Raw genomic sequence first — 14193 nt, forward strand, 5'->3', positions numbered from 1 at the left:
GGGCAGCAATCAAAAAGTGTAGCACAGGGTGACTTACATGCCATCCAATCATCCCTCATGAAAGGGTATGAAATGTAAACTGTAGAAATGGGCCTAGAACCCAGAAGAGACATCCCTCATGTAAGGTTCTGTAATGTAAATTATAGAAATTGGACTATAACCCATTCCCATACCTCATGCAAGGGTGTGTAACGACTAACATACAAATGGGTGATAACCATCCACTCAGTCATCCTTCATGTAAGGGTGCACAACCTATACTTTGAAAATGGCCAAATCCCACCAGTAACGTAATCGCACATGTAATCAATAGGTACATTTGAATGTAACAATGTAGCGTAAGATGAATAGTAAAATGTCAACATAGCAACAAGCGTAAACTGTGAAAAACTTGCACTCCAAGAGATAGACTTCAAACGCCACACCCAGCAGCTCAAACAACCACCGGTAGCAAAACTCGCACACTCAGGAACTCAGCACTGAATAAAACATGGTCCAGTAAGCATACAATTACTGCAAACAATAATATGAGAACTAGGCAGCAAGCATGGATAGTATGCAGCTTGCTGGACACCATGAGACAAATAGAGGATACAATGGAGCATCGGTATGGGCTCCATTCAGTGTTAAATCCACCATGAGCGCTCCATAGGTCAGATGGTCACCTTTCCAGTAATTACAAAAAGTACCTCACAACTGCCAACATCTGCCAATTATCACCCATATTACCATACTCCAAGAGAGGCAGCTCCAGCGATACTGGGATGTCTCTCCAAAGCCTTCTTGTATCAACCACCTGTTACTTGCTCCAACTGCACCGGCCTCTGAGGACCGCCGAACCCCACAGCAAACACAGAGAGACAGCCAACAGAAGTTTAGAAAATATCTTAAGTCTGTGCGCATCAGCGTTGGTAACACAGTACAGATGAAACGCAGTCTTCTTAACTAATATTGCGGCATACACCACTAGCATTCCAGTGACAACATCATGACGCATTGACCAAAGTTGCCAGACGTTGTCATGGAGAACAAAGTAAATGCTGGGACTGTAGCCAAAATGGACAAACATCTCCGTGCATTCCCTGGCTGATTTTACCCTGCTAAGATGGTTGCTGTGATGTTGCTTCCTTGCCCCCACACTATGCACTGAGCCACTGTGAGTGTAGAACTTCTTTATTTAATATGATTGCAAGGTAATATGAGCATAGGGCGCCGAGCGTCTATCTTCCACCAGCTCCGGTCGCCAACTGCCGTTTTCCCCGTTCGCGCCTTTCCCCCAGCTCTCCCGCGCATGCGCGCGCCTCGCGCTCCAGTCTATGGCGTGACGCGTCATCGCGTACACGCTCATAGACTAGAGCGCATACTACATATCTCCCCCTTTTTTATATGAACAACAAACAACATTTCCCCAACTCTCACTGTGTGTCCATGGTCCCCAATCATTGCGCCCTGAGACGACCATGCCTATGACTAGTGTCCATTCATTTCAAAGTCTCTATATCGAGGGGGCACGGTAACTGCCCTGCCACTACGGGTGTGTCTTACCGGCATGTTCTCTTCCACCTCTCGCTCTCCTCGTGATCTCTCTCCATCTCTCTGATCTTCACTCTGTACTACACCGGCCGGTGTATCGTCTCTGTCGGTAGACTCCGTGTTAGGATTGTCCGCTTCGCTGTTCTCTCCAATTCCATCCGACAGTTCTCCTGCGTTGTGCCCCGTTTGAGGTTTTGCTTCTTGGGAGTCCACCTGTTTCTCTTCCTCCTCGGACTTGGGCCACACTACTATCTTGTTGACTCTGGCCATGCGGTCTTGGGACCACACCTTGCCGTCGCTGAGAAGAGCCGCCCTGCCTCGCACCTCCTTGACCTGTAAGGGCTGGCTATACTTGCTTTCACCTTTCTTTTGTATGGTAGGGAGTTTGACCCTGACCCATTCTCCTTCTTCCAGTTCTGTTCCCTTGGCATTGCGACGTTTGTCGTAGTGTGCGGCATAAATCCTCTGAGCCTTCTCCAAGTTGTGCTGGACCACCGCGGGGGACCATTTGCTGGTGATGGTCTTTTCCCTCCACACTACGTTGTCCCGGGTGAACGGATGTCGTCCTCTTAGCACTTGGAATGGACTGTACCCCACCTCCATGGGGGTGATCCTGTAGGCCCACAGCATACTCATCACTTCGGTCTCCCAGTCCTTTCCCTGCGTGATGGCTGCCTATATGGAGCCCATTAGCACGCGGTTGAACCGCTCCACTTGGCCATTGCATGCTGGGTGATAGACTGCCGTGTGTTTTGACTCAATCCCGTTCCTCCTCATAAACCTAATCCATTTGTCCGAGACAAACAGCGGTCCGTTGTCATGGAGGATACATTTGGGTATACCTTCTCTTAGGAACACAGACGTCAGGAATTTCAGTATCGTGTCCGTATCCATGGACTCTTGTATGTCCACTTCAGGCCATTTGGAATACTTGTCTATCACCACACATAAATATTTGTTCACCCCTCTGCTGTCCAGGACGGGTCCTAGTATGTCGATAGCCACGTTCTCCCAGGGGCTTTGTGGTGTGTCAAACTTTCCCAAGGCTGGTCTGAGTGGTCTTAGCACTTTGTCCGCTCCTTGGCACTGCCCACACTCCCTCACTTGTCTTTCTATGTGGACATCCATGCCTGGTCTCCAATACATTTGCTTGACTCGAGCTTTGGTCTTTACAATACCCAGGTGTCCTTCATGCAGTTGTGTTAACAATCTGGGTATCAGTGATTCTGGTGGCACGACCCTTTCACCTCTGTAAATGAAAATTCCCGAATCACTCAGGGACAGTTCCTCTCTCATTTCGTAGAATCTCCGTACCCCTTCAGTGAGCTTCCTTTTGTCAGGCCAGCCAGACGTTAGATGTCTCTTTATCTCTACCTTCTCCCCATCCTGCTCGTAAGCTGCCGCCCATTCCTGACAGCTTATCGTCGTCTCATGGTCCTCCATGCTGGCCACCATCTCTTCTCTGTCCGGGGCTTCCTCCGGCGCATCTTCCATCGCCGCAGCCCTGCTGAGGTAATCTGCAACCCTGTTTTGCGTCCCTGGTAGGTACTCCACATCATAAGTGTAATCAAGTAGCTTCAGGGTCATTTTCGTTATTCTCGGGGTCGCTGTCTCATGGCCCGAGGACGTCAAGACTTTGATCAGGGGTTTGTGATCGGTTTGAAGCTTGAATCTTGTGCCCCAAACGAACTGCCGAAACTTGCCCATGGCCCAAAAGACCGCCAACATCTCTTTTTCAATGACGCTGTACCTTTGTTCCGTCGGGGACAGCGCGCGTGAAGCAAAGCTGATGGTTTCAGTGGATCCATCCTCCCTTTCCTGTGCCAAGACCGCCCCTAAGCCCTTATCGCTTGCATCTGTCGTCACTATGGTCTTGCCCGTGGGGACATACCCTTGCAGTGGAACAGCTTGGCTGATGCAGTCCTTTATTGTGTCAAATTCCACTTGCGCTTCTGAGTCCCAATCGAATTTCGTCTTGTCTCTGATGAGTTGCCTCATTCTGAATGTTCTGGTGGCGAAGTGCCTCACGAACTTGCTATAATACTCGGCCATTCCGAGTAATGACCGCACTTCCTCCTTGGTGCTAGGAGCTTTGGCATTCCTGATGGCCCTCACATTTTGTTCCTTGGGTGATATTCCTAGCGTGCCGATTTCATGGCCCAAGTATGTCACCGAGTGAGTTCCAATCTTACATTTGCTCCATTCCGCCGTCTACCCTATACTTTGTAGCACTCCCAGGACTCTATGTAGCTTCCTGTCGTGTTCTCCCTTGGAGGAGCCCATCACCAAGATGTCATCCTGAAAGTACTGTACCCCCGAGATGTCCTTGAACAGCCGATGCATCAGCTTCTGAAATACGGCCGCTGCAGATGCCAGGCCAAAGGGCATCCTCCGGAACTGGTAGCACCCAAAGGGCGTAATGAAGGCGGTGTACTTCCTACTCAAAGGATTCAGCTCAATCTGATAGTACGCTGACGTGAGATCTATGGTGGAGAAGTGGGTTACACCCTTTGTCCTTGCCAGCATCTCCTCGATCCTGGGAAGAGGAAATCTCTCCACTATGAGGTTTTTGTTGAGCTCGCGGAGGTCAACACAGAGACGAACCTTTCCATTGGGTTTCTTGACCACCACCAAGGGGGACAGCCACTCCGCACTGTCCACCGGCTCTATGATGCCTTGCTCCTCCAGCTTCAGAAGTTCTTGTTGTACTGCCCCGCTTGTGGTTATGGGTATGTTCCTGACTTTGTGTACCACTGGTACTGCTCCCTCCTTGAGGACCATTCTGTGGACGAACTTGTCCAGCTTACCAACTGTGCCATCAAAAACCTTGGGGTATGCAGATTTCCAGTCTTCTTCTTTCGTGAGGGGCCACTCATCCGTTAATAGTATCTGCTCTCTCCCTCCTGGGTTGAGTATGATTCCTAGATCCCCTGCGTCTCTCCATCCCAGCACTGATGGGCCCTTCTCCGACACGTACAGGGTGCATGTGGCCGACCTTCCTCTGAATTCAAATGTGAAGTCTCGGCACCCCACCAGTGGAATGGCGTTCTCTGTGTACGAGATGGGATTGATGTCCGGCGGCCATAAGTCTGGCCCCACTACCGGTGCGAAGTCTTCTTCCCATATGGATCTTTGTACGATGGTCCAGGGAGATCCTGACTCGACAGCCACGTGTACCTTCACTCCCCCTATCAGCATGTCCGTGCGAGGCTTATCTCTTCGCTTCCCAGCCACCTCCAGCACTTGGTCCTCAATGCATAGCACCAAATCGCCATCTTCCAGGTCATCTTCCTCGCTGATGTCCGCGGTGGCTGAATCGACGCACTTGACCGTGGACTTCTTCCCCTTCTTGCGGCATACCTTTTCAAAATGGCCGACCAGGCCACAAAACGCGCATCTGGCGCGGAACGCGGGACAGCGTTTATCCTGGGCCGAATGCGCCGTGCTGCCACATCTGTAACACGCAAACTTATTGTCTGTGCTGGGGCGGGCTGTCTGTTTCCCAGTCCATCTCGAATCCTTCCTCTGGTCTCCATACGTCCCCTTGGGTCTACTGGACTGTGACGCCTCATCGATCTTGTTAATCATCTGCCTCGGTGCGCCCTCTCGTTTGGCTGCATCTGCACCGCGTTTCGACATTTCTGCCTTTTTGACCATCGCCACGACTTCCTTGAGTGATGTCTCGTTCTGCGCCCATAATTTGTCTTGGACGGCCCTGCTGGTGGTATGCATGACGATCTGGTCTTTTATGTACTCATCCTGTAGAGTACCGTACTGGCACGTGATGGCCAGACGTCGGAGCGCTGCCACATAGTCATCAATGGATTCGCCAGTCTCTTGTTTCCTCTGTTGAAAGTTATAACGGTCTATGGAGACACAAACTGCTGGACGGTAATGGCTGTCCAAGTCGTCTAGTGCATTTTTGAAGACATCTGTCTCAGTCGCGTCCCTTTCCTTGGGCACCAGGTTTTTGAACACTCTCACCCCTTCCGGGCCTAAGTTGTGTAGTAACAGTCTCTTTTTCCTTTCCGGGGTGTATGCCCCGTCATTTTCATCCTCAAGTGCCTCTATGTAATTTTGAAAGTATTCCTTCCAATCCTCCCATTTTAACTGTGGTTCACCCGGTCTGGGCAGGAATGGGACGGGGGCCATCAGGGCCGACGCTTGATTCGCCATCTTAGCCTCGCCTCTGGGGTCTACTGCCTGGGCACTGTGTTGGGCGGGTACACCTGATGCTCCTGCACTCCCTGCCGTGTCACTTTGCCCTCTGGGACTACCTGGGGTATTGTCCCTTATAGCCTGCGTGGGGTTGTCAGTCTGCGCCCCTTCCTCTGGCTTGAGGGTGGTGCCTTTGGCTGCCAGGGTGCTGGCTGTAAGCTCTATTCCCTAGGGCAGCACTGACCTGAGTGTCTGGGCTTATCTTCTCGTTTATAATCGTGCTGTTGCGCTGCTGCCACGCCCTCTGCTCATCCTTGTTGCTGTTCTGTCCTTCTGGCTGGTGTGGGGCTGTAGAAGGGTGCCTGCTCCTGTCCACTGTGCTCACTTGTGTTCTTGGTCCCACCCTCGTCGCCAATGTGATGTTGCTTCCTTGCCCCCACACTATGCACTGAGCCACTGTGAGTGTAGAACTTCTTTATTTAATATGATTGCAAGGTAATATGAGCATAGGGCGCCGAGCGTCTATCTTCCACCAGCTCCGGTCGCCAACTGCCGTTTTCCCCGTTCGCGCCTTTCCCCCAGCTCTCCCGCGCATGCGCGCGCCTCGCGCTCCAGTCTATGGCGTGACGCGTCATCGCGTACACGCTCATAGACTAGAGCGCATACTACAGTTGCCGACTTCGTTTCACGTCCGTTTTTTAACAGGAGGTGGGACTTGCTTCACCAACATAGTATCTGTCGTCTCTTTCACAAGGAATTCGGCCTTATTATGGAAACATACCCGACCTTCTCTTACTTGTATCGATTGACGTCTTTGTAATTACGTCATCATTTAGATCTTCACTCCACTTGAGACAAGAGCTCTAGGAGCAACTCTCACTTCGCTACACAGTGAACACGTTTCAGAAGACATAGGACATCACTTCCTGTAAACCAGTAAGTGTTTTCAATTATGCTACAGCGCCTTGACAAATTGCCTGTCCCATCAGGTCACTATCTGACACATAATCAGCGATGCTGTTTCTTCCCTGAATGACATCAGAGAGTGCCACCAGCTGGTTGTGACACTGTCTCTACATACTGTCAAATAGTTGGGCAGCCGTATTAACTATGCCAGTATTTTCCACACAACACGAAGGAAGTAAAATTCCCAATGTAAGGCCAATTTCTGCCAAGAAAACTCTGTTAGTAGTTTTCATAGTAGAAAATTCAAACACGTAACAACTATGAAGCACTCACTGACAGGGCTGTCCGATTTGTACCGGACACTGGTGGGGCTACCATGCATAGTGCTTCAGTTGAACAACTCGGGGCAGATTTACAAGCCTCTTGAGACATATTTACAACACCTTTACATCACTTCTGTGACGCAGCAGCATCGTAAACAATGTGCCACTATGCAACATATTTACAACGTGACGCATCAAGGCAGATGTGTCACGTTGTAAAGCCCTGCAATACATTATACCTGCGCCAGGTATAATGTGTGCAGGACAGGCGTTATATCGCAAGGAAGCCTTGTAAAAGTGACGCAGTGCAATCTACAAGATTTCACTGAGTCACTTTGTCGACCCCGCTGCGTCAAATTTTTACACCTGCTTGTAGTAGGTGTAAAGAGTGACGCAGCACAGCAAGTATAGGCCACCCCTGAGCAGTCCTGGAGTTGGGTTGCGCTTGCGACACGTTCCAGCACTGCGTCACCTTTTTGCCGACAGATGGGTCATGCATCTGTCTATCTTTGCGCCACGGTGCGCCCTCATCAATGGTGGCGCAAAGGTTTTTTTGCGTCACGTAAAATAACTGGTGCGTCCCTGCTAATATGCAGGGATGCGCCAGTTATTGTAAATCTGCCCCCTTGTTTCTTGACTCACGAAATTTCAGGTAATTTCTTCTGAGTAGTTCCTTGAATGATTTCTTTCCACACGTACCTTCTCAAGCACCAAATTGTCACCAAATATAAAGATAAAGTCCAGTAGCCGAGATATGTTTCATGCAGGTTTATGTAGTCTTAGTTGTAGGCTATAAAGTTCCTGTATTGGAGCCCCACCAGGAGCAGTCTGCCTGCTGCTTGCCCCTATACTCCAACTGTCACACTTCACCTCACAGACACCCAAACATTCCATTCATCCTCACCACACCAACATCCCACGTAGCACATTCACACTGGCTGAGCAGCAAGGGAGAAAGCTAAAGGATAAATACATATACAGGATACTACAGCATGTAATTAGAATACAATGAAATATTTCCAGTTACTGAATACCCCTATGGCAGTGATCAGTATTACTAATATAAAGACAGTTTGATTACCTTTTTCTGTGTCAATTTATTTTTTTTGTTCAAAGCATAAACTGCTTTGTCAACTGCAAGCAAACCCACTTGAGCACCCACATCTGCGATAAGTTCAAGACTGTAGCTATCTCCAGGCTGATAAATCGTGTCTTTGGTCTTTATCTCGAGCTATGTGGAAAAGAAAAAGCAACATGAATGATAGTTAAGTCGTATTTTACAATCTTTGTTCCAAATCCTTTATACAAAAACACAATTCCCTTGTTAGACAGCGAAATAAAGCATATTTAGGGCTTTATTTATAGCTTGGTGGAGATGGAACTCCTTTGCAGCGGTGAAGGTGTTCACTCCAAGCCACGACTATGGTCAGCCTGCCTGCTGAAAATTCAGGGGAGGTAGGTAAGGGGCACTGACAAGTGCTCAATGCCACCCTTGCTATGGGAGAAAACCCCCTGGGGATGAAGGCATTCATTGTTTTTTTTATTTTCTAAAAGAAAATCACACTTTCGAATTTTCATTTTGAAAATAAAAAAAATGTAACTTTGACATTCAGCAAAGTTATAACGCATTGGTACTGGCATGTCAGCGGTTCCTATTAATGCTTGAAATGTCTGCTGGGCGAGCAGTCAGTTCATTATTTGGTGGAGCACCTCCGTCAGGGCAACAGTGTCTGCCAAAATATATATTGGGCCCTAAAACTGGGTCTGGTGGCTTAGTGAACTAATGCATCCACTGTAGGGGCCTGTGCTTGACCTCCTAATCCTAACTTCAAATCTCAGCTGGTCCACTCAGCTTTTCATCCTTCTGAGGCCGAGAAACAGAGTACCATTGAGTTGGGTTACAATAAACAACTGTTATTAAGCACCAAGATGCTTATGGGTGAACGTGCTCTATACAAATACACACATTATGTTACGTTACATTCAGGAGTGATGAAAAAGTAAGTCCAGGCTGGTCAGATTCACAACATATATATTTGTGCTGATTATGTAAATGGTTTCTATTTATATTTACTACATGTAAATGTATCTCAATATTATTTCCTGATAATCTGGGATTCACCCAACTATTCGGGGCTTACAAAACACACCCGTACTTTGGGACTCATTTAAGACAGAGTGGAAGCCTTCCAGGCCCTTGGCTTAAGTCTCATGCTAAGAAACACAAGGTGGCATATTACCAACAAGTAGCGATATTTATCGCTAAATAGGCTTAGCGACGATTTTTTTATTGCTGCCTATCGCTGGATATGTTAGCGGAGAAAACATGCTATTAGTAACGTTTTTCTCCATTGTGCTAAAATATCCAGCGAGAGCGGCGAAATGCGTGAATATCACTGAGAATACAGCGATATTCACGCATTAGCGACGAAATGCTCTTAGCCTTGTTATCCACCTCCCATTGGATAACGTGGCTAAGAACTGGTCTGGGCAGGTGTTAGTATTTGGAGATATTCGCGCTTAGCGTGAATATTTCCAACGCTACGCCTGCCTTGCTAATAAGTGATAGCGACGTTAGCGACTGCTTTCAGTCGCTAACTGGTTGGGTATGCCCACTTTGCATGTCATTAGCTAAAACATCGCTGACATGCAAAGCGGGCCCCAAACCGCTTGCTATCGCCTAAAAGCTGTCGCTAACATCAGTTGGCAACAGCTTGCTAATAGGGCGATAGAATTATCGCCGCTTAGCGGCCGAAAACGGGCGCTAAATCGGCATAATTGCCTATCGCCCCCCCTTGGTAATATGCCCCAAGATTTCTTAGAGCACCACCCAAAAACCCGACTTATACAGATGCATAATAATGTGGGGGCATATTATCAAGGACCGGTGTTAAAATTATCGCCGTTTTATCTGCAGGAAACTGCCGATAAAACGGCGATAATGGGCTTGATAATACGCTCTTGTTAATTCCCATAGAAGACCATGTTCTGATGTTAACATGGGCTTCCTGCCGATAAAACAGCGATAATTTTAACACCGGTCCTTGATAATATGGCCCCCGGTTCTCTTTGTGATCCAGTCACTCATACATTTATTGTACAATAACATGTTCACTGTTCTTGGTTTTACCCTAAAAAAAGTACCTTACTAAAAATATTTTTGTTAACAAATAACAACAGGCTTGTTATCGATGAACTGTTCACATATTACAGATCCCCGAAATCAGTTTATCAATCACTATATTACTGGGTGTACGCAATTCTGAAAATCTTTAAAGGCCAAGTTTCAATAATCCAGAGAGTTTTTTAAGAGGTGGGATCTCCCTGAGGCCATTCTGGCACTCTTCTCACTTAGTATGTTGTATCTTTGCCAAAACTCCCAAGCATACTCTGGCCAGAAGGAACATGGTCCCTCCATTCTCATTATATATCTCTCTTTTCAGTACGGTGGCAACAGATGATGGACGAAATTATAAATAAATCAAACATTCACCCCCAGTCAAAAGATCCGGGTTAAATCTATCATTCTTTGCTCACTATATCACCCCAGTTTGAAACCAGCCATATGCAAATCTGTCTTGAACCTGCTCCTCATGGGATCACTCCAGACCGTATTGCTAAGCAGGGTCTTTACTGGATGGGAAACAAGCATCCTGGGACCCGTTTAATGGTATCACCCCTCATCAGCCAAGCTAGCTTGAATCCAGTGGCACAGTGAGCAAGAGACCCACCTCTGGGCAGCCAATCCCACTTTGGGCAAAAATTGTTGCCTGCTCCTCGTGGGAAATGTCCAGCCCAAACTGCCAAGCTGGGTCCTCCCTGGACCGGACACAAGCATCCTGACGTAAATAGTCAGATCATCAGCGGACACCACCTTTTTTTTAAATTTCCAGTTCAATTATTTTCCAATTGACCTTCAGGATCCAGCAAGGTATCAAACTGGGTTAAAACATGCATCCGGGTAGGAAGGTGCAGGTCCTAACACACTACATTCGCATCTCGTGTGAAGTCAAGAATTCTCATATTCTCCTGGCTCACCTCATAATCAGATTCTAGGCCTTTGTCACCCACTACTGGGCCAAGTTAATTACTCTGCCCCCCCATCAGGGGTAACATAGGCCTCCCCACACAAAAGTAGTAATTAACAGTGATTGACCCACTTCTTGTGAGAGGAAAGAAGTATGGCAGAAATCTGCATCTGATAATTAGCTTGTCACACTGCACTTGGCCTGAGACAGCTCAGGCCCACAACAACAAAGAGGGAGGACCAGAACTCTAGAGCCAACATCAGCAGTGGCTCACCTTTGAAGTTCGGTGGGAAGGGATCTTGCAATGATGTCACCATGGGCAGAGCTAAGGCCCTCAGAGGAGCTATTTCCAGAGAAAACTTGAAGTCCCCATGTTGGGTTGTCCCAGAATGTGATGCAGGAGGAGAGTAGGGCTAGTGTGGCTCCTAGGATTGGCTGTGGGTGCCTGGCATCTAACACTTTAGACCCCACTTAAAACCCATGCACAAGGGAGAGACAGATGAAAATACACTGGGCCTGGGAGGCAATAAAAGAGAAAGGATGACCTGCCCGAAAAAGAAGCTACCTGATGCCCTGAAAAGATGGACTAAGAAGTTTGTCACTTGCTGACCCCCTGACTAGTTTGAGTCTTACAAGGGCCACTGGTGCTGTTCTCCTTATGCCTCTTGAGGACAAACTGGGCAAAATACCTGAACAACACTGCCTACCCAACAGGTGCTATACAAAACAGTAGGAGGCTCTGGAGTGTGAGCAGGAGAGTGGTGTGCTGTCTGGTTGTGAAGAGACTGCACCAGATGCTCTGCCAGAAGTAGATGAGTACCAGGAGCCAGGCAGAGGAAAAGGCTGGTGCATGGATCCAGCAAAACTATGCTGCCTGCATAATTCACGTTTTAGAAGCCAGGAGGCATGTTGAAAACTAGCCTAGTGGGGACCAAGATATTCCAGTATAACGTTTTTGCACTTTTTTAAAGAAAACAAAGGACCACTGATGCATAGTGCTGTGCTATATCTCAGAGGTAATCCTCCAGGGTTCGGCCTAGGCTGGGGGAGGGGGGTGGGGGGTAGAGGGGGAGGTGAAGGACTGGGTTCTTTAAGACCCAGCGGTGCCAGGGCACAACACCTGAAACCTTCGTGGGTAACCTGCTCCGGCGTACGAATGACAGAGACACGGGGCACTTCCTTCGGCGTCAAAGATTCAAGGTTTATTTACTGCAGGGAACACAGAAGTCACGACAAGTACAACACGTGCAACTTGGGGAGACTGCTTCAAATTGGTTCTGTGGATCGCTCCTTTTATACAAATTTTACCCATAGGACAACATGGTACACAAAGGTTTACAACCCGGTTCCCATAATTATCCCCCAGAGGGGTCGCTTTGGTCACTTTGATACACATAAGGTCCGGAACATAAGTGCGGAAACATTTGGCGGTTCCCAACTGTAAAAACCCATCTTCCCAACATTAGTGCATTCCAATCGGCAGTAAAACAGATCGAAATAGGAACAAAGACAGGTGCAGGGGAAGACGGAGACAGTGGGGAGATCGGAAAGGGTGTAAAAGGGGAGGTATCGGGAAACACGAGATACAGACATCAAAGGGACGTGCCTAATGAGATGCACGGCTGAGACAATAAACCGGCACGGCAAGATGAGCCTCGAGCGGGGCCATCTGCCTTACAGTATCATCCCCCTCGTCGTAAAGACACTTACAAAGAACATGTGTCTTCCGCAAATATCTTGGAAGTCCCAGGGTCGCGAAGCGGACAGCGTCCGTTCGCTGGCTACTTGAGGGCAAGAGACAAAATGGATGCCGTATCTAAGATGGAACCCGTGGGTACAGATGAAAAACCCACATAACAAACGCACGGTTTAAGTTAGCACAGCGAAACTGCGCACACTTACCAAACTCGTCATTTGCGGTTCATAGATACCAGACTCAACCATATTCGTGCGAGTCGCAAACATCACTTACAATTGTCACGGAACCTCAGACGCTCCTTTTGCCCTCATGTAGGCAAGCACTAGTCGGAATCATATTCGATATTCATCAGACCATCGAGATGTTGCTGTAGCATAGCTCTGTTCAACCGAGTCCCCTTGGTAACAGGTGGCTGTCTCATACACGTTGTAGCACAGAGGCCACATAAGGCAGGACCGCACTGCACACAAAGGCAACACGTGAACAGGAACGCCACAATGACTCCGATGATCATCAGAATCTTCCAACCCCAAGTCGACATTAGGCCCCAAAACCACCCAAGTAGCGTCCAATCCCCTACATCCACGTGTATGGATTCGGAGATCTTATGCAACTTCGAGATGGCTTGATAGACAGTCGGAGCGTTATCAGGAATGAAAATACAGCAGCTCGAATGGATCACCTTACATACCCCACCTCGATCTGCTAAGATCACGTCTAAAACCATACGGTTTTGTAACGTCATAAGTCTATCCGCCTGAAGTTCAGTGGTGATATTACCAAGGGCACTGGCAGTAATATTAGCTGTCGATTCTACCACTCGAGTCAACTGTCTCAGGTTCCTACTGTTAACCATAGGTCCCCAAAACGGGAGGAAACCCTTGAAAAAGTCTCCTGCCTCTTGACCGGCAGTATCCTCTTCACTAATTACGCCTCTCACAACTCTAGTCTTGTGATAATCTGCATCTACAGTGAACGTCGGAGGCAACAAGTTTGCGATGAAGCATGAGCCCATGAAGTCAGAGGGCAACCATGCATATGCACGATCATGACAGATAAAGTATGTACCCTTGGCGGCCAGGAACACAGGGGACGAGACCATCGGCAGAATGTAATTTTCAGTGCAAGCACTCTCTCCAAGTCGGGCTTTCGATCTTCGGCCGCGACCTATGAGACAAAAATTACCAATGTGGGGTACGACCCATATCGGAGGCGAGCTTTTAAGCTGCTTCTCACTAGTGAACACACTATATTCGCCTCTACTTAGGACCCTATAGGCTTGTACCTCTTCTTCGGGAATAAGCGAGGGATCATAGATATCGCTATCTAAATCCTCTATTGCTATAGACAAAGGTTTTTGATACGAGGTAGGACCAGAGTAGGGGGAACGCGGTTCTCGAATGGGGTGGAAACCCAGTGCACTTCGAAACATTGTCTGAAATGCTCGAGCAGACCCTTGGGAACTATACGGTAACACCAAATATGGAATTCCCTTATCCGTAGTATGTGGCATCAACCCACACACCCAACAATTAGTAGTGTTAAC

The 14193-nt window shown here is 48.1% G+C and overlaps 1 protein-coding gene across 3 annotated transcripts in view; it reads right to left on the bottom strand.

Moving 5' to 3' along the window:
• The window catches only part of LOC147748145 (complement C3-like), a 1551795-nt gene that overhangs the window by 876929 nt on the left and 660673 nt on the right, over window positions 1–14193 (bottom strand). For all 3 annotated transcript variants that reach the window (XM_086959014.1, XM_086959019.1, XM_086959009.1), the window contains exon 14: window positions 8002–8151. In XM_086959014.1, the coding sequence (XP_086815140.1) occupies window positions 8002–8151 (150 nt within the window). The remainder of the gene's footprint in view (window positions 1–8001; window positions 8152–14193) is intronic.

The sequence above is a fragment of the Lissotriton vulgaris genome, chromosome 1_1, assembly GCF_964263255.1.
Source record: "Lissotriton vulgaris chromosome 1_1, aLisVul1.2, whole genome shotgun sequence".
Lineage (NCBI taxonomy): Eukaryota > Metazoa > Chordata > Amphibia > Caudata > Salamandridae > Lissotriton > Lissotriton vulgaris.